Source organism: Pseudopipra pipra, chromosome 9 (assembly GCF_036250125.1).
Source record: "Pseudopipra pipra isolate bDixPip1 chromosome 9, bDixPip1.hap1, whole genome shotgun sequence".
NCBI classification, from domain to species: Eukaryota; Metazoa; Chordata; class Aves; order Passeriformes; family Pipridae; genus Pseudopipra; species Pseudopipra pipra.
The window spans coordinates 6,878,118-6,896,668 of record NC_087557.1 but is presented as its reverse complement, the minus strand read 5'-3'; the positions used below and the strand labels follow the sequence as shown (position 1 = coordinate 6,896,668).

Below are 18,551 nucleotides of genomic sequence, written 5' to 3'. Positions count from 1 at the left end.
CAGTATGCAAGCGCCAGTCCAACGCTCCTCTCAAGGCCCCCTGCCAGCACGCCAAGAGTCTGCACGGGTGGGGAGGAGCACGCAGCCTACGGCATGTCCCTCGGGGAACAGTCTCTTCCTCCCTCCCTCACGCTTGACAGAGAAACATGCTTTGATGGCATGGCAGTCATCACAGACACACGACCTCCTACTGCAAGGAAACGGATCTTGTGCCACAACAACACGGAGAACTGTGCGTTACTTACTAGTCCCTGAAGCGCTCTGCACGCACGGCCTTCCCGCGTCCCACCTTTGGAGCCATGTGCCATACCTTGCACATCCCGGCACCGCTAAAGCAGTTAGCCTGCCACGGGGTTACAAGCCGTGACACGTGGTTATTGGTAAAGCACTGGCAAGGACGTGCTCACACACCCTCACGCACACACACGCGCGTCCCAGGCCACCGGGAGCTGGCAGTCCCTTCCACAGGCACACCGGAGAGGTCGGGCACCAGAGCACACCGGGCAGGTCAGGACACCAACTCGAGAACTGCAAACAGCTAAACCAAACCGAACAAAAGGCACACCATGTCCCAGAGACAACTGAAGACAATGCACACACTTGGAAAGCCCCTCCTGCTCCGGCCCTGCCCAGGATTCAGAAGCCAGAGGGTAGAGAAGAGCCAGCAACAAAGGTCACGGTCGAACCTAGAAGGAATTAGGGAAAGACTCGACAAACACAAGAGGAACAAGATCTAAGTGAGGAAGGCAGGTTGAAAGGGCCTGCAGAGCCACTGCTCCCTTCAAGGGCGACAGAGATTAAGATGGACCCACAGGATTAAGGAGAGGACCACAGGAGCACATCCACATGTTCCGAGGAACTACAGCTCAGCAGCGGAAGTGACTGCACGGGCAAGACACTCATTTCTCAGTGACCAAGCACAGGAGACAGGTAGGAAGCAGACAAACACTGAGACTTCTCATGTTTCTCTTTCTGTGCATCCCTCTGCTCCCAGAAAAACCATCCAGAATTGAGCTTGTGGCAGCATGACTACTGTAGGAACACAGGTGTTTTTGTGCTGTTTCCAGCACAGATCAGAAATGCACCAAATGCACAAAGGTTGTCAACCACTGTGTGATTAGCACAGGCTGGACACTTTCCTCTAAGCCTCATGGAAAGAATGGCATAGAACTGCAGTGAATGTGACTCAGGCAGAGCTCCCTCCTGGTCCAAAGCAGAGTGTAATTTTGCAAACAGCCTCTCACTTAGGGTCAGCTCTTCTTATCCATTCCTAGGGCAAACAATAGGGCTTTACTCCCTTCCTACCTCACAGACCCAGGCACTACACCCCTTCATTCTTCCCCCAAAGCATGGGACAAAGTGACCAAATCCCTGATTCTGTGTTGGAAGGTAGAAAGGTCACATCTTTGCAAACACAGCTGCAGGTCCCCAGCAAACACATCTCCTACAAACGTGATATTTTCACGTGATATTTTCATTTGCAAAGGGAAACAAGAAAACCACTGAGCTGTTGGAAGCAGCACAGAACAGAGGCTCAGTTTTTTTCTCATTCCTTGAGCTCCATGGGCTGAGAAGCAGGCAGAAAGCAAGTCCTGCTGACCAAGTGAGGGAAGCACAATAGTTGCCCAGTCATCTCTCAGCTACTAATGGCTTTACTCTGAGCTCTCAAAAAAACAAACCATGCCCAATTCCAGCAGAAAACTCATTCTTGTTCCCCCTGGGAGCTCTGACTCCCACTGCGGAGAGCTCAGTGGAAATTCTGAAATAAATCATTGCTTCAGTCACCATTTATCACAGCTCACAATGATGCACAGGCTGTTCCTGAAGCAATCCAGCTGGATTTCAGCTCAGCCAGCCTAGTCCTGTCACATGTCCTCTTGGGAACTCTGGTCTTGCACGTGTACTTCTGAAAATGCAGCTTTTCAAAACAGTTGCTCTTCATGTGGATGAAAGGAAAGATGAGATGATCGTGCTTGTTCTCCACTTCCTCTTTCATGCTCTTTCACAACTCTTGTTCTTCAGGATCCCAAGATCCCAAAATATTAATCCAGAATCCTTTCGCCTTCGTAACAGCCTCTTCAACTCCTCCTACCACAGCCCTGCAATGAAAAATATCCCCTGTCCCTGGAAAGGCAGCTCCCCCTTATTACCTTGGCTGCACAGATTCCCAGGCTCCAGAGGTTTAACCCCAGGCTTTACTTTTACCCACAGGGCTTCTGAAGGCCCTGGTGCCTCAGTTGTAATTTAAAGCCAGACCTGACCCTGGGTTGTGATTTCCAACAGCGTTATTGATATTTCACATCTCTAATTCTGGGGAAGAAAAACCCTCATACGACAAAAACCACAAGCCAACAAATTCTAGAGGACAACAAAAACCAGAGAGGCTAGAAAGAAAATCTTTATCTGGATTTCGGAGCTGTCTAATTACTATTCTTGCTTGGGCAAAATTCATGCAACTGTAATCAGTGCCTCAAAGGTAACCTGTCCAGAAATGGACTTGCACGCTCCCTCCATACCCCAAGAAATTCATTCAGATTAAGACATGATATCCGGATTTATGTTTTAGGACTCTTAGAAAGGAGAAGCAGCTGTATCACCAGGAGTCAGCCACCTGACAAGCAGAAGGAATAATACCTTTCAGTGTACAAGCTAAGCTGCAAAGCACTTTGATATTACAGTAAGAGAGACTGAATTACCACTTAGAGCAGTTATGCCACTTATTAGCCTTTAAAATTTAAGCAACCCAAAACAGATTCAAATGAAGCCAAACATCTGTGATTTCCTAGCAGGAGGGTCTCAGACACTACCTTTATTCCAGGCAAGTCCTGAAGCAGGGCAATAGGAAAGAGGGGACTTTTATCACCTCTGAGCCACTTCAGACCAGGCACTACCAAAAACTGTCCAAGGTTTATTTTTTGTATGAAGCATTATCACCAGGCAGCTGCAGCTGTCTGCTCACCAACACTGTCCCAGTTCCACCAAGTCTCCAGTGGTCAAGCCAAAAAAGGGACAAAGCAACTCCAGGTCCCCAGCACACATCAGATTGAGTCACCTCTCAACCTTCCCCAAAACCTCCCATACAACACTCTTCACATTCCTACAGTGAGCTGGACATACTCAACAGGACACCCAGCCTTTCTTGAGCCTTGATTCTCCTCTGCTGCACTGCTTGGCCAGGCCAGGGGCACAGTGAACTCCTGTTACGTTTCCACCAGCTACCCAAGGAGGTTCCTGAAGCAATCAGACATGACATGGGCTCTGCTGAGCCAGAGGAGAGACCGGGGCCATCTTCACCAGCTGCGTTCGTGTTCAGTGACTGCTGCAGGGTGTGTTCGAGAAGCAGAACTCGGAGCAATGACCTGGATTCTGCAGAGCCTCCAAGACACACAGCAGGCAGAAAGCAGTGTTACCCCTGCTTCCTACTGCCCAGGAACCCTCCAACCCAAGGCAACTGTGCTCCAGGGAGCAAAAGCTGGGAAGTGCTCTACAGGACAGAGTGAAGAGCTTTTGGTAAACCAGGCAGGAAATGACCCAGCCTTTGTCCTGACAAGTGAACAATGCTTCCATTTCCAGTAGCCAAGCTGCTTCCCAGATTCATGCAAGGGCTATCCAGAAGCCACATGGCATGAGCTGTGCTGGGCACTGAATTACAGTGGGTGACACCAGCCCAGGTTGACAGAGCTGATCAGCAATCTAGCACTGGTAATGAGTGTCTGGTGAGCCTCAGATCTCAAATACCACAGTGTCTCTTTCAGGACAACAATGCAGAGTTTATCGGTATCAATGAGACACCTCTCCTAGTGAGAAGCCCACCTCACCATCACAGTCTCAGCACCCTGGGCTGCACTGTTCCTTGACAATTCTGTAACCAGTACCCAGAGATCACAGACAAAGTCAGTCACCCAGTGTAACGCAGAGGAGCTGCAATGGCAATTCATTTCCTTCTTGAACCCCTTCCTCATTGCCAGCCCCCCTGATTTCAGGTAAGGCTAGCAAATGCTCCAAAAGAACAGGACAAAGCTTTGGCACCATTGCAGTCCATCACAGGCAGCACATGCGCCAACTTTTTGCCATGACAAAGAGAACACGGGGACGGGAAGGAGAGTGTAGGTAGGTCAAAATAGGGATAGCTGGCAGTAAAGTTATAAAGCAGCTCATCACATACAGCTACATCCTAAAGACTGGCTTGGCTTTCCTTGGACCACTAGGACTTGTTTAACAGAACAAATGCTAGGATTCTGGGAGATTTCTGTTGCAATGAATTTGTAGGTAGTGCTGCTGTTTCTGCATAGACCACTGCATTGAAAGCTGGACTTGGAGAAGCCATTCACCTCTGTCCTCAAGGGAGAGGGAGCTGCAGTAACTTTGTGAGCTGAGGACAAAATAAACAATGTCCAAATGATTCAAAGGATGGGACCCTGCGGAGCAAGGGGGTCTTGGAGGCAGCTCAGAGAGCACAACTCCACTGCTAGCATACATCTCTTTCTTAAGTCCCATTCATTTGGGATAGCCTGCCAGTAAGAGACTAGTCCTCAATTGTTTTGATTACAGGGAGGAGATTTGCTGGTCTGCACTCAGACACTGCACAGCTGAACTCCACCCTGAGCCGTTGAGTGCCACCTGCAGCACTCCAGTTCCAACAGACGGGAACTGAAAAGCCTTCTCTCAGTTCTGATCCTTTTGGGGCTACACAATATCCTCTGATAGCCAGGAAAAAGGCAAGAAAAAACCCTACCTTCTCCATATTTTACTGCTCAAAGCTACTCTCTCAATAACTCCTTCGTTCCCATTCAGTCTACATGCTGGGAACCCAAATGTGTGGTCCAAAGGCACGGCAGTCACTTTCAGTTATGCATTCTGCCAGCAGATGCCATAGTTTCAAAGCAGCGAGCAGAATTTAACCTAAAGCACCAACTGCGCATCCCAGATCCGCAGGAACTGTTAAACAAGGCACAAAAGACCAGTTCACTGGGAAAAGAGATAGGAGATGGGAGAGGGAGCCTAAAAGGAACTGATACCTTAAGGTAAAATCAAAATGAAAGCTCTTTTTCCTTTTCAGGAAGCAACCAAAGAAAAAGATAAATGCGTTATTATACTTACAACAAAGTGATGCATTCATTTAGATAGTGCTAATGGAGACAATTTCTGTGCTGTTTTTCACAATACCCTCCCTAAGCTGCTGCCAGTGAGAGAGACAGGCATATCTAAAGGAAGGCACACTGGGAGACAACTGCCCACGCTCCATGGGAGAGCCTGTTACTCTAACTTGCTCTGGTTTGCTCATGGGGTACTGACCTGAACGCAGAAGTTACTTTAAAGCAGACACACAGAGACGCTGAGAGAATGCCAGCTGTGCCAGTCTGACTACCAGTCTCAGCAATCTCTCTTCCCAGTATCCTTCTGCAGGGTTTGAGCCTGACTTAAACCTATCAACAGCTTCAGGCACGGCACCAGAGCCCAAAGGATTTAAAATCCAAATGGATCAGACCAGCCTGCTAAAGCTGTCATGCACACTGCTGGGAGGACTAAGGGCATGTCTTGCTCAAGTACATTTTAGATGTTTTTCAACAAAGTACTGAGTTTATCTTTATGAGCACATTGGAAACTCAAAATGATTAAATATATGTTAATGACAAAAATGAATCTACAACAGAATGCAGGAGGCAGTGGAAACCAGTGCAGAACCCAGCAACCCAAGAGTGCAGAGAAAGAACAAGGCTGCCCTGAGAAGGGGTTCACACTGCACTAGGGGTGTTTGATCTCCCTGCTGGTAACTAGGGTAAGTCTTCACACCAAAAACAAAATGGAAAATTGAAGACAAGAGCTTCAAGTACCCTGTGGCTCTTCAAATTTAATTCTTATTATCCCGTTAATTTTACAGAAGTTCACAAATACATGAAGAGACTGGACTAGTCTCCTTTTACTGGACTAGTCAGTTCAGAGATATTTTCCCTAGGAAAATATGTAGAATGGGCAGAATTTTACTGAATCATTTCTGCAAAGTAATGTAAGAACAGACACAGGAATGGAAAAGCAATATACAATGAGAATTTCCAAAAAGAGGGAAAAAAGTTACTCTATCCACACTTTTAATCCCTCACAATTCTTACACAAAGGAGACACCAATGAGGGATGTTAATGGACCAAAAATGAAAAATCAAATAGAAGTGATTAACAGTTAACACCATCCATGCCTCATAGGAAATTCCTAGTCCCTAACTGAGAAAAATCACATGAGCTGAGTGTTTGTCCTACTCTTGGAAATTATTAGGATGTGAGTTGGAATCTATTATTCTGTCTGTCCCTTCATAACAATGCTTCTCTACCCTTCAGTGACAGTTACTCTTCTTCCTGGACCCTGGCCACATGAGGCTCTACACACTCCTGCTCTTGCTTTCAGACCCCAATCATCCTTCCTGCAGGCTGCTTATCCCTTAAGAGAAGCTGAGATAAAACCTGGTGAATGTCAGCCCTCCCCAGAAGGAGTCCTGGTAGCCTGCAACTGCCAGTCAACAAGGATTTTGTCTCTCCTGCGAGAAGCTCTGCTATTTACACTCCAAAAAGAAAGGGTTTCAGTTCCATCAACACTGATGTAAAAAGGTTAGATCTCATGGGAGATACTTTGAGGGGGAATGCTGAGGTCCAGTCTTACACACTAAGGTCTCTGTGGTAAGAGATCTCTGGAACCTAAGCAGATATACTCTGTCTGTCCCCCATCCTCCTTAGTCCCCATTTTCCCAAACCTCTCAGATCTTCAAGAAAATCACTGCACTTGAAGTAACCCCACTGTTGTAGATTCACTAAGTGGGACACATCACTGGGTGCAGGCTACCGTAAGGCTCCCAAGGGTTTTGCCATTTGGAGTGATCTTAAGACTGCTAGCACATGAGATGAGAAAGCACTCTGTTTTCAACCAGCTGCTCACCCTGGGAGCCAGTATGACAGCAGTGACATACCTTTTCTGTTTGTATGTCAGCATGGCTTCAGCAATGGGCAACTGGTGTGCACAGTTTGCCCCTGCTATGTACTGGGTTATCCGGGAGACGACATCGGGTGCCTCTGGAACTGCAAGAGAACAAAGAAAAGCATGTAAGTGACTTTTCCAACCACCAGCACCACTGTCCTCCCACCTGCTGATGGTGCCCTGCCATCTGCATTTGAACTGCATCTCCCCCAGGAAGCTCTGCTTACTCCAGAGCACAGTAAAGCTGTCCAACCAAAAGCAAACATCCTACGAGAGCATTAAGGTGAAAACACTGGGAAGGAACACTAAGTACATAAGCACAGACATCTGCACACAGCGTTACTGACTGAAGTGTCACGGGTATTTTATAGTGGTTAAAAGCTTTTCTTTGAAAACATGTACCTGCCCAGAGTCAGATTAAGGCTTTTTCCACACCTTGACTGCAGATATCTGCTGAAGAAAGTGCCTGGCCACCTCTCCCAGGTGAGCTGCTCTGCTCACACCAGCATTCAGTGACCTGAATTCCTAATGACCTCATGGCCTTGCTGAGTCCACTGAGAAGACTGAGAGACATGCAAGGACAGGAAAAGCACAAAGATCACATCTATGGCAGCAATGCTCCAGATAGGTGAGACTGTGCTTGATTCAAGTTGACAGGAAGACATTTCCTAAACACTTTCAATATTTCTTTGGTTTCCAGCGAAGAGCCTCAATGTGAGATCACAGGAATGCAAGTGACCTTCACCAAGCACTTCCATACCTTATATATGGGCATTTTAATCCAACTCTTTGTATTTGAACAGTGAACTATTAAGAGCTACAATTCTCTGCCAGATCATCTTATGCCATCACAGGGTTTGATGAAAACACAGAATGTACAAGATCTGCACTGAACAATAATGCAAAAATAAATAAGGGTTGCAGCATACAACCAGCATATGACATCTCACTAAGGAACACCTGTGGCTCTCAGGCTGGATTTCTACTGTATTATGAACCTAGACAAGTGCAGTAAGGAATTAAAAGAAACCAGTTCCATACACCTGTTCTTCTACAAGCTTAGGATTAAGGAAATGTGTAGACTGTTTCTAGTCCAGTCTCCTGCTCAAGTAGGACTAACTTCACCTTCAGAACAGGGTGCCCAGGGCCTTGTCCAGCCACCTTCCCATCTGCTGAAAAAAGCAGATTTACCTATGAAGAGGTCTCTCTCTCTTCCTCTCATGGTTAAAGGACTTCCAGGAGCATCCTGGGAGTCTCAGGCACTGCAATTCCAGGGAGAACCACACTGCAACCTCCCCACACTCACAGTGCTCCACAAACTCCAAAGCTTTTTCCTTCTAGTGAAATTTCCATATGGGCTATGCTGCCGTGACAGCACCAAATCTCAAGCTTTCATGTAGCCCTAAATGCCAGATGCAAATCCCCCTCTCTCCTGCTTCTTTCCATTCTTGAAATCAATGAAAAAACCGTAAGCATTAATATTTTAAGCAAATTAATATTTTAACACAGAGTAAGGCTTTAACCTGGCCTAGAACAATCTCAGATCAGAATAAGAATTTGTTGATTTGACCTAGGGCAGCTCCCACTTGCTACCACACTGGTGAAGAACAAAATTCTTTAACAAGAAAGGTCCTGCCAGCAGACTTCAGAACATTCTCACACACAACTAAGAGAAGTTAATCCTCTCAGACTTTCCAGTTTTCCAGATCTTTAGGCTGTACAGTTTCTGAAGGAAAGCAATGTACTGAACTTGGCAGAGAGACGTCTGCATCAAAGAACAAAGCTGAGAGCCAGGTAAGAACAGCATGACTCAGAGGCAGCTAGTTAGTGCCTCTGGGAGCCAACAACTCTTTGCAAACCGCCATATGAAGGGCTTACAAAGGTCAGATCTGAAATGGGAATGTGGTGGAGTGAGGAGAAAAGAGGAACAGGAACATTTGTCTGCTTCCTCTTGTATTTACTTGACCTTTGCTAAAATTACTCATTCAAACTTTTCATCCCACACAGGCCAGACACAGACACATGGTCTTACCAGTGGTCTGTGCTTCAAGTTTGTTGAATAGATCTCTCCAGGCTAGATCTTGGAAGAAGTTGTTGTATCTATAATCTACAGACCCCAGATACTTGGCCACTGGATGAGAGCCTAAGGAAGAAAGGAAAACAGGACAGTTGTTCTTCCCAGCACTTCACACAAGCATGATTTTTATTTGTAAGGAATTAAACTCCAAAATCAAAATTACACTAGACATCCCAGAAATAAACTTCTTCAATTATAACCAAGTAATTTAGTGCAGCTTATCTCTACAAGAGCATGCAAACAGACTTCCCAGCAGAGACTGCTTCAACACACTGATATCCTTCAGTTGACATTTCCCCCCTCACCCCAACAAATTAAATTTTAGAAGGCCAAAGAAAACAGGACTGGGAAACTTTTGAGGAAATAAATGATTTGGAAGACACAGAGGCCCTATGACTCTCCATCTCAGTCTCTCAGCTTTGCAAGGGGCTTTCCCAAACAGCCCTTCCTGCACCACACACACCATGGCTAGGTCACCTCTGCCAGGAGGACCCAGACCTCTTCTTCCCAACACCATTCACGCACCACAGGTGTTTTGCAATACTAAGAGGCAATTGCCCTCAACCAGGAAAAACAACCCAGGGAGGCTTGTTTAATTGGTGGAAAAGGGCTATAAGCTCAATAAATGCGCTGTAATTAAAGACAGAAGACAGAGTCCAAGGATTACAGCCCCCAGTGAATGTTGGCATATGCATCAGGTCCCTGCTTGCTCTAGCTAAGCCTCATGGCTCAGCTCCTCTGTGAGCATGGAAAGACCTCCTTTGCAGAAGCTTTGTGTGTTCAGCCTCCAGCTCTGGATGGAGATCTGACTTTATACTTACACTGAGCAGGAGAGGGAAGGTGTTTAAGTGACAAACTCTGCCCTGGGAGGTGGCAGATTTTCATTTTAGGCCACCTATGTCCCTAAAACAGACAGCACCCTCTTGCAACTACCTCTCCAGTCTTTCAACATCAGAGAAAAGGTGTGCCAGGATCACACTTTCCAGTCACCACATGGCAGTCATGCTCAGCATGAATCCTGTACATTTACAATCAGTCATTGTAATGTTCCTACTAATCAGATTATTTTCATCTTTCCTGCATACAAAATTCTCACATCTTCCATTCCCACATCTCACACTTCCAGAGGCTGCAACAGTTGAATCACCAGCTGGTAACTGGTAACTTTACAAATTCTCTCGAGGCGACTCCAATTGCTTAACTATACAAACTGTGCTCCAGTAAAGACTATTGTGGAAAAAATCTGCTAATTTTCAGGAAAAAAAAAAAAGTGCTAATTTCCAGACCTCCGGGAAAGGTTCAAGCAGGAGGTCTCTCTGAGCTCCCCTCATTGTCATTAAAGACTGAGGCCTAAATCCTTTCCTGGCCCCTCCTGATCATGGCTACTTTCACACCCATCATTTCTTTTGCAGTGAACTTTTAAACAGTGCACACAGAACAGCTCTGCCCCATGCACTGGAGAAGCCTTCCCACATGCTGGGAAAACACACTGCATGTGGTAGATACAGTTAGAGACAACTAAAAAACAGGAGGTCTCCCAAGAAGTTCTATCCACAGGAGCTAAATAAAATGTTAGGATACCCCAAACAGCCAAAATAGCCTCCAACTTCTCATTTTATTTTACCCGCCCCTTTTCAGTTGTTTATACAGTGGTTTGGACATCAAAAGAATCTTCCAGCCATAGAATCAGCAGCATGAAGCAGGACTGAATCTCCCAGTACAGCTGCTTACAGACACTAAGCATTTCTCATTATTAATAAACCACTGTCATTGCAGAGTGTAGTTGTGGATTCAGCAGGTAAAACCACCTTAGGAAAAATTCCACCATCCCTAGTTCAAAGGTATTGATAGCAGCACAGAGGCTTTTCCTTTAAGACATTTATGGCACAGTCACCATTCTGTCTTTGGTGCTTTTTCAGTTGTCAGAAATGAGAGGTTGCTCCTCAATCACTTTAACGAACTGCCAGAAGGCTGGCCAGAAATAAGCTCTTGATTCCATCAGGAAACACTGCAGACTTCTATGGAAAAGGCCCTGTTAGAGAAGTTTCTATATTTGAAGTACATTTAAAAAGGATTCAGAGTTCTGAAGCAGTTTCATTATCAAAATTCTTTGTTAATTTTTTCCTTTTTTTTAAATTACAAAACAAAGTTTTATGATTAAAAAGCCAACCCAAAGCCACACTAGCTGAACCTTGTGTTTCACTTCCAAAGAGAGAACGGTTTTCAAATCATTAATGACTGCAGGACAGAAAACTCTTTTTCTGAGGCCAGGAGACAGTCAGCAAGTGAGGATCAAAGTCTCAGTCGCACAGATTCTCATTCAAAGCACATTGAACCTTGCAGAAAATATTTTTTTAGTCCCAAAAGGGCTCTCTCTTCTCTTCCTGCCAACCACTTTGGAAACTAAATGCCTTTCCTTACAGAAGGATCCAACTCTCTTCTGCCTTTTTCATTTGACTTCTGCAAATCCTACCACTGAATCAGCAGCCTAACTCCACTGTTCATGGTGCTGGGCCACCAGCTTCTGATTCCCACAGGAGTTGCCATCACCTGGTCCCAATCCTAGAAGACTGGAAAACATCGAGAAAAAGGCTTTTCAAAGTTTTCTGCTGCCTACATCACCCAAGTGCTCTGTTCACACAAGCCAAGACTCAGACTAGACCAGCTCCTGGCCTCACATCCTTACCACACCAGCACTGCCCAGAGGTCCCTGCCCACAGCATCAGTGACTGTCTGGCTTCCCAGGCTTTGCCACTACAGCATTCCTTACGTTTCTGACTAGAACAAGACCCTTAATGTTGTTATCAGTCCATTCTATTTCCTTCAACACAGGCGACTGAAGCTGGGTAACTTTCCAGCCAGGCAGGCTTGTTAAGCTGCTTAAAAGACAGAGATAAGGTGCAGAAAAACTGAGGGAAAAACCTGAGGAGAACAGCACGTAAAGGAAAGGTCAAAAGATGCATGTAATCTGAATAATTAAAATTCTCAGCAGTTTCAGAGCCTTTAAAAAATTTTCAACCCCTTCTCCACTAACATTTTTGGAGTCAGGCTCATGGAGGCCAGAACAGTTATCGCTTTGGGAAACATGATGCCCAATGAATTTAACATTTTGGCCAGGGAAAGAGCTTCTGGGACATTATTCTGGGCATTTATTGTACCATGATAAAAAGATATATAAGAATCTCTCTGTATGGGGAAGAAGTACTTAACCCCTTGCTTCAAATAAAAGGTTTACAAAGCAGACTTTGGCATCAAGAACGTAAAGATGAAATTCACTCACACAAGAGCAGCAACACCAGCATTACACAATAATACAACAGTTTGCCTCATTTAACAGACATATACCTATAGCCAAAGCTTCCAGAAAGCCTTCTACTGAGCAAACACAGCACATTTAACCCATTCATCTTTCTGTGAAGAAAAACTGTTCCTTATTTACCTAGAGGGATGATCAAAAATCTCATGTAGCCGAGCCAGTCGGGAGTTTTGTGAGACAGCTGCTCTACAAAGAGCCTCAATACAGCACTGAGGTAATTCTGGGCTCCTGCCACTGCAATTTTAATTGGGTTTGGAGGCTGTGAATTGCAGTTACAGCTAGACAGAAAAAGAGGAAACATATTTGTAATCGTGTTTCAACCATGTATTTCAGACCAAGCAACAACAACAAAAAAAAAAAAAGGTTAATAACAATTATGGCAGAAGAGAGTTCCTTCAATACAAACAGCAGTATCACAATGATAATCAGCAGCTTAAAACATTATTAATAAAATACAACATTTCCTCAGTAGTTTCTTAATTGGTCTCCTTGCTTCTTCTTTCACACATTTGGATCATCTAAAGGGCTGTACTCAACTATCTAGGTTAGGATGTACCCTACTGCTACTAACTGCTGGGTCAGAGAACACTCTCAGGTACCCACAGCTATCAGCAGATAACTAAGGAGTGCCTTGAGGAATTAATTTGGGAATTACTTGGAGGAGGAAGCAAGAACTATTTAAAAAACACTTATTAGTTTTTCATGCTTTACTGCTGCATGTATCTGAGCTATGAGGCAGCCTCCAAAGCACAACCTTTTATAACCACTGGTGTGGGTGACTTGCATCCCCCCACACATGGCAGAACATGAACAACTTTGCAGGGTTGGTGAGAGCTAAAGAGCCACACAATTCTGACCTCAGGAGAGCAGGTTGGAAGAAGTACTGAAAGGCAGAAGCTTCATCCAGTAGTTGAGAAATAAACTCCCTGGGCCCTGGGGCACAGGAACTGAGAGGCTTTTAGAGCTGAGACAAACAACACAAGCAAGGTGAGAACTTACTATCTCTGTATCCTGGAGACAATAGTGCTGAAAGCTGCCTGAATATCAGCAGAGGAGCATGTACAGACCACTGGCAATGTATGCTTTTGCAAGACATCTGACAGGTACTGAGGAGAGAACAGAATATTTTATAGTCCTTTTTTGGTACAGTTTGTCACAAGAAGAAAACATGCCTCCCCCAACCTCCCAGGTCTTCTCATACCCAAACTTGGGCTCTCTCCCTTTGTCTGATTTGTGATATAGCTGTTTCTCAAACACCTTGTCCTTGTGCAGCAGCCAAAGGAAAGCTTTTCCTCTAGAAAAATGGAAACACCTTCTTGACAGACAACAAGACCATATCCCAAACATAGCAACAACAACTCCAGAACAGCACAGTTTTTATGGCCACAGAGGGCAGGGTTCCAGCAGAAGGCTGTTCACCTAGCAGACAGCACTGGGTAAGAGCAGATACTGTCTACCTGCCTGCTTCTAGAACTGCAGTTGCATCTCTCCCAGATTTCAAAAGGTTTTAAACAAATGTAATGTTCTGCCCATCCTTGAGCACTGAAAAAAGGGATGGGTGCTATCAACATACATGTTCCTCATGAGGGACTGTTTCCCCTCCATGCAGCTAATGGGGAACAACACACAGCTTGGGTACACATGGACATAGTTATGGCACTTAGCAATTATCTCACACTTTCAAATTCTGTACTGCTAATCTATACAACCCAGCCATTGCTAAGTGCATGTCATCTGACACTGAAGGCACAAGCTGCCAGAACCACTGGAAGACGACCTACAATGCTTTCTGTTCATCTCTAGAAGGCATTTCTCTGTCTTCCAAGTATAGAGAAGCTGGAACGAGTAGTTCAGCTGGTATTTTTGCTCTCTCACACATTGAGACCCTAGTTCTTCCAGAAGCAGAAAGTCAAACCAGACAGTGTAACTCCAAATGCCTGGCACAAGTTCTCCAGGCGACAGTCACCCAGCACATGTTTATTGGTCCTCTGCCATACATAATTTATTGCTTTCTCAGAATAAGGTTCCAAAAGGAGAAAAATGTGTTCCAAACCTGTAACAAATCACCCCTTGTTGCCAGCGAAAAAACATACTGCTCAGGGTTCTCCTTAACAAAACTATCACTCAGAAAGGATGGGGTGACAGACCTGCAGTCATCAATCATGAGTGCATGTGCACAGCTACGAAGCTGACCCAAAATATTTTCTCCTGTGTTCACCACCTGCGTTTAGAAATCTCAGCCTAAACCACAGGTCAGACCTCCCTGCTGCTTTTGTTCCATTCTACCACAGTTTAGAAGCAGGCTTTTAAGTGCAAGGGTCAAGACATTCCCAGTGTGCTGCTAACCAGAAGGAATGGCATTTTATAGAAGAGAAAACACCTCTGTGGAAACATTTAGGTGGCAAAAGCTTTACAAGACCCACAGCATCTCCAGGTCAAATGAAATCCAACCTGTAGGCACTAAGCACTCAGTAGGTTGCCAGCCCCCACGCACCACCACTGCTCTTCCAACCAAGCAACAGAACCTACTTGGTTAGTGGTAGAGCTCAAGGCCTGTCCATTCCTGAGGAGGAACAGCGCAGGAGAACTGTGCTTCAGGTAACGTCTCCTGCCTTTACCTGGCCTTGCCAGTCAGATGTATTGACAAGAATAATGTTTTCTGGCAGCTGGTCGTCGGAAACCAGGATGTGATTTAGTTGGTCATACACTGTTTTCCTGGGGATCTGGAAATAAAGACATGGAGAAGAGAACAGTAGAAGATGTCACCTGTAACCATCAAGCCACCACCTCTAGCTCTTGCAATTCATGAGAGGTGGCTGTACATGCATGGCTGGCCAGTGATCCCATCAGGAAAGGCACACTAGCAGCACATGGGACTGACACACAGCAGCTTTTTCAATATTAGCCACTTTGGACTGGTTGGCCATTACTTCTTCTGCCATGCACTTTTGCTTACATCACTTTATACCAACTAATAGTGCCCAACAATTTAGGATTCATAAAAGCCAGGAACAGTCTCCTCCAAAGAGGGAAATAAGTGAGTCCTGCAGCTAATAAAAGCATGGTACATATGCTGTGCACAAGTCAGTCCCCTACTGCAATCCCTAGCAATCTGCCTTAGTTCAAAGGAGTAATTCCTCAACACATTCCTATTCATTTCTCATTCTAACAATCTGTTCCAGTGTTTTCAGTTTATGGCTGGCTGACAAAACAACAAGCTGGCAAATCCCAGCAGATTGGATGGAAGATGCAGTTTTAGCCAAGACATAAATTCCCTCCTTCCTGAAGCTACAGGGCCCAGTTCCTTTCCAGCAGGGACAGAACTCGGACCAGAATGAAAAGGACCATGGGAGATAGTTGGAAAAGAGGAAAAACTATGGGTGGCTGGAGACATAGTAATCTTTTTCACACCTGTAAGTGGTGCCGGGTGTCTGGAGAGCGCTCATTGTCCAGGCTGTTGGCTCTCTCGTTCTGTGGCCTCACTGGCTGCCTCTCCTTCAGAGATGTGCTTCTTCCCCGACGTCCCGTCTGCTTCCCTTCAGACCTGCTAGAGAGATGTGCTTACATTCCAGAGCTGGCTCGTGTCTGAGTGAGACCCACCTCCCAAATCCCAGATCTCCCAGTCTGGCAATCTCAATAATGCGAGTGAAGGCACTGGGGAATTGTGCACGTAGATCTGAGTTAGCTTGAGACCTGTTAATTCTGTTTCTGATAGTGCAGAGTGCAAGGTTCAGCTACAAAGCACGTTCCCAGAAGTCCCAGGAAGACTTCCACAGCCCATGCTTAGACCCACACCACTGCTCTGCTATTGCTACACCAGCATAATAGGATCCAGCCGTGCAAACTGCAGTCATGCACTCCCAAGCAGCACAGAAATACCTCCAAAAGAACAACTATTTACTTGCAAACCAGAGAAACTATACTGTTGGATTGCTGACGCCCACATTCACTATCCTATTTGGGAAGGTTTAAAGGTTAGACTTGACAACCAACCACCTTTCAGGCCAAAATCAGCATCAGATATTGACTTAGCAACAGTATCTTTAAGCAAGCAGCTCCAGAGTTCTATAAAACTTCCTTGGTCATGGAGCAGGTACAACACAGGAGACCACAGCAGCATCAGAGCAGTGCTGCCCTTCAGGGCTCTGAGCATTCCTTTACCAAGTGCTCAAGACCCATCATTCAAATGCCCAAACACAAGGAGGGTGTCCTTGCAGTCAGTGGCATCATGACCAAACCCTAGCACGCTGTCCCTGACCTCCTGAGCAGCCCTGCAGCAGGCACAATGCTGTCCCCCCTCTCTCTACCTGGTGGATGGGATGATGAGGGACTCTGTCTTAGTGATCTTCCCGCTCGGTGGGAGCTTCTCAACAAACACATCTGGTGTGGGGAGTTCAGCCTCCTGGACCTCAGCTTGCTGGTTAGACTCCTGCAAAAACACAGGGAACAGAGTTACCAGGAACAAACTCTCCCTTCTTCTCACCTGGAGAGCTTTGCTCTGGCTGGGGCACATTGAGCCTGCCTCCTCCAGACATGCTACTCACTGCCAAAAGGGAGAAGCCAATACTGGCTATCTGGGGTTACCAGTTCCCAGCTCTGCCTCACAAGGGAGCTTGAGGTAGAAAAGGTAGGATGCTATTTGGAACAGGCCCTCTCTCAGCTAAAAAGCCAGGGACATGACTACTCATGCCATGCAGATTAATTCAGCTTACCCAAATGAACTAGCAGAGAGAGAAAGACATGGGATAAATGTTACACACTTCATGTCCCCAGCAGAGCAACTTGAGCTTTGGGATTTTTAGCCCAGGAACAGCTTGATTTCAGCCAATTCAGCTTGAAGTAATACTTCTGTCCAATAGCATGGAACAGGCCTGAGAACCCTTTTCAGAATGGTACACATGCTCAGTGGCATACTTTGGGCCAGCCTTCCTCAAACCAAGAAAAAGGCTGTTTGAACAGAAGGCCATGTAGAGCATTTCAGTTGCAAAAAGCTGAAAGACAAGAACCTCCAACAACCAAGGGCAGGAGGAGAGCTCAGCATTATCTTCACTGCAGCTGATGTTACCCATGGAAGTTGTGTTGTATGTGCAACTACATGGACAGACAGAAACATGGCAGAGAATTCAGCTCCCAGCTGACACCCAAACTGACAGGAGGAACATCAGCAAATGCATTTTCAACTTACATAAGGGACAGTGTCAGAAATACTGTCTCCTGTATGTTTGGTTCCAAGACTCTTTGTCTTTTCAGGCACTTCTACCTGCTTGAGAGAAGAAAAATCATCAGGAGGTTTAGCACGAGCACAGTTTCCAGCCACACTCTCTGGATCAGGCTACTCAAAAGATAGATTTCTCCGTTTAAACGTGGCACAGCTCTGCAGGATGAACAGGAGCGCTTCCTGGCCACACCAGGACCAAACATATTAGTGTGGGATGTGGCTGAGCTCGTGCACAATACACAGTAGAGGCAAGGAAGTGCCCTGGAATGGGACTGACCCTTTATGCAGCCAATATGCCCATCCACAAGGGGATGGAAAAAGGGCTGAGCTGCCTCTCAGTGTTCACTCTCAGCCACCATGAAAAATATGCCAACATCAGTAAGGTAAAGCCTCCTCCAAACAGTGCCAAAAAAGTCCCTAAAACTCCCAGGCAACACCTCTCACCCTGGCAGTCACTTCACCTGAGAATCTGAAACTAATCATACCATTAGCGAGTGTTTAATACATAACCTGAAGATGTATCCTTAAGTTAATACAGTGTTTGCATTAAAAAAGAAAACAAAACAAAAAACCCAAACCAAACAAACAAAAAAACGCCCCAACCCCCCAAAGAAAACCAACAACCAAACGTGTTTCCTTAGCAGAAAATTCCTATCTCTGCATCCAAGTCTTTGGAGGAGGTCAGAGAGGGTGCTTTAATTTACACATGCAAATAGAGTTAGTGCAGGTCTGCTATACTACCTGCAGACAGGTAACTCTTGAAATGTGACTTACAGGACTTGATGGCTCTCTCTGGCTCCTGATGCTATGGATGCTACCAATTTCTGTCTGAGAGCTGGAGTGTGACAGTCCTTCAAAATAAGGTCTGAATAAGAAAAGCAAAATGACTTCCTTATTATCAAAAACACCACAGAAGTCCACCACATTCACAGCAAAGCAACATGACTGTTCCCAGGGGGTCTTACTGCTCCCCAGT

General features: G+C 45.6%; 1 protein-coding gene across 11 annotated transcripts in view; it reads right to left on the bottom strand.

Moving 5' to 3' along the window:
- Positions 1 to 18,551, bottom strand: part of PACS2 (phosphofurin acidic cluster sorting protein 2) — a 78,558-nt gene that overhangs the window by 16,474 nt on the left and 43,533 nt on the right. For 2 of the 11 annotated variants that reach the window (XM_064664379.1, XM_064664383.1), the window contains exons 10-19: positions 18,350 to 18,440; positions 17,543 to 17,620; positions 16,665 to 16,786; positions 15,769 to 15,904; positions 14,976 to 15,080; positions 13,357 to 13,463; positions 12,481 to 12,635; positions 8,997 to 9,107; positions 6,957 to 7,065; positions 5,019 to 5,051 (exon numbers count right to left, since the gene is read on the bottom strand). In XM_064664379.1, coding sequence (XP_064520449.1) covers positions 5,019 to 5,051; positions 6,957 to 7,065; positions 8,997 to 9,107; positions 12,481 to 12,635; positions 13,357 to 13,463; positions 14,976 to 15,080; positions 15,769 to 15,904; positions 16,665 to 16,786; positions 17,543 to 17,620; positions 18,350 to 18,440 — 1,047 coding nt within the window. Of the gene's footprint in view, positions 1 to 245; positions 344 to 5,018; positions 5,052 to 6,956; positions 7,066 to 8,996; positions 9,108 to 12,480; positions 12,636 to 13,356; positions 13,464 to 14,975; positions 15,081 to 15,768; positions 15,905 to 16,664; positions 16,787 to 17,542; positions 17,621 to 18,349; positions 18,441 to 18,551 lie in introns of all 11 variants that reach the window. The other 9 variants (XM_064664380.1, XM_064664384.1, XM_064664387.1 and 6 more) reach the window with 7 other exon arrangements.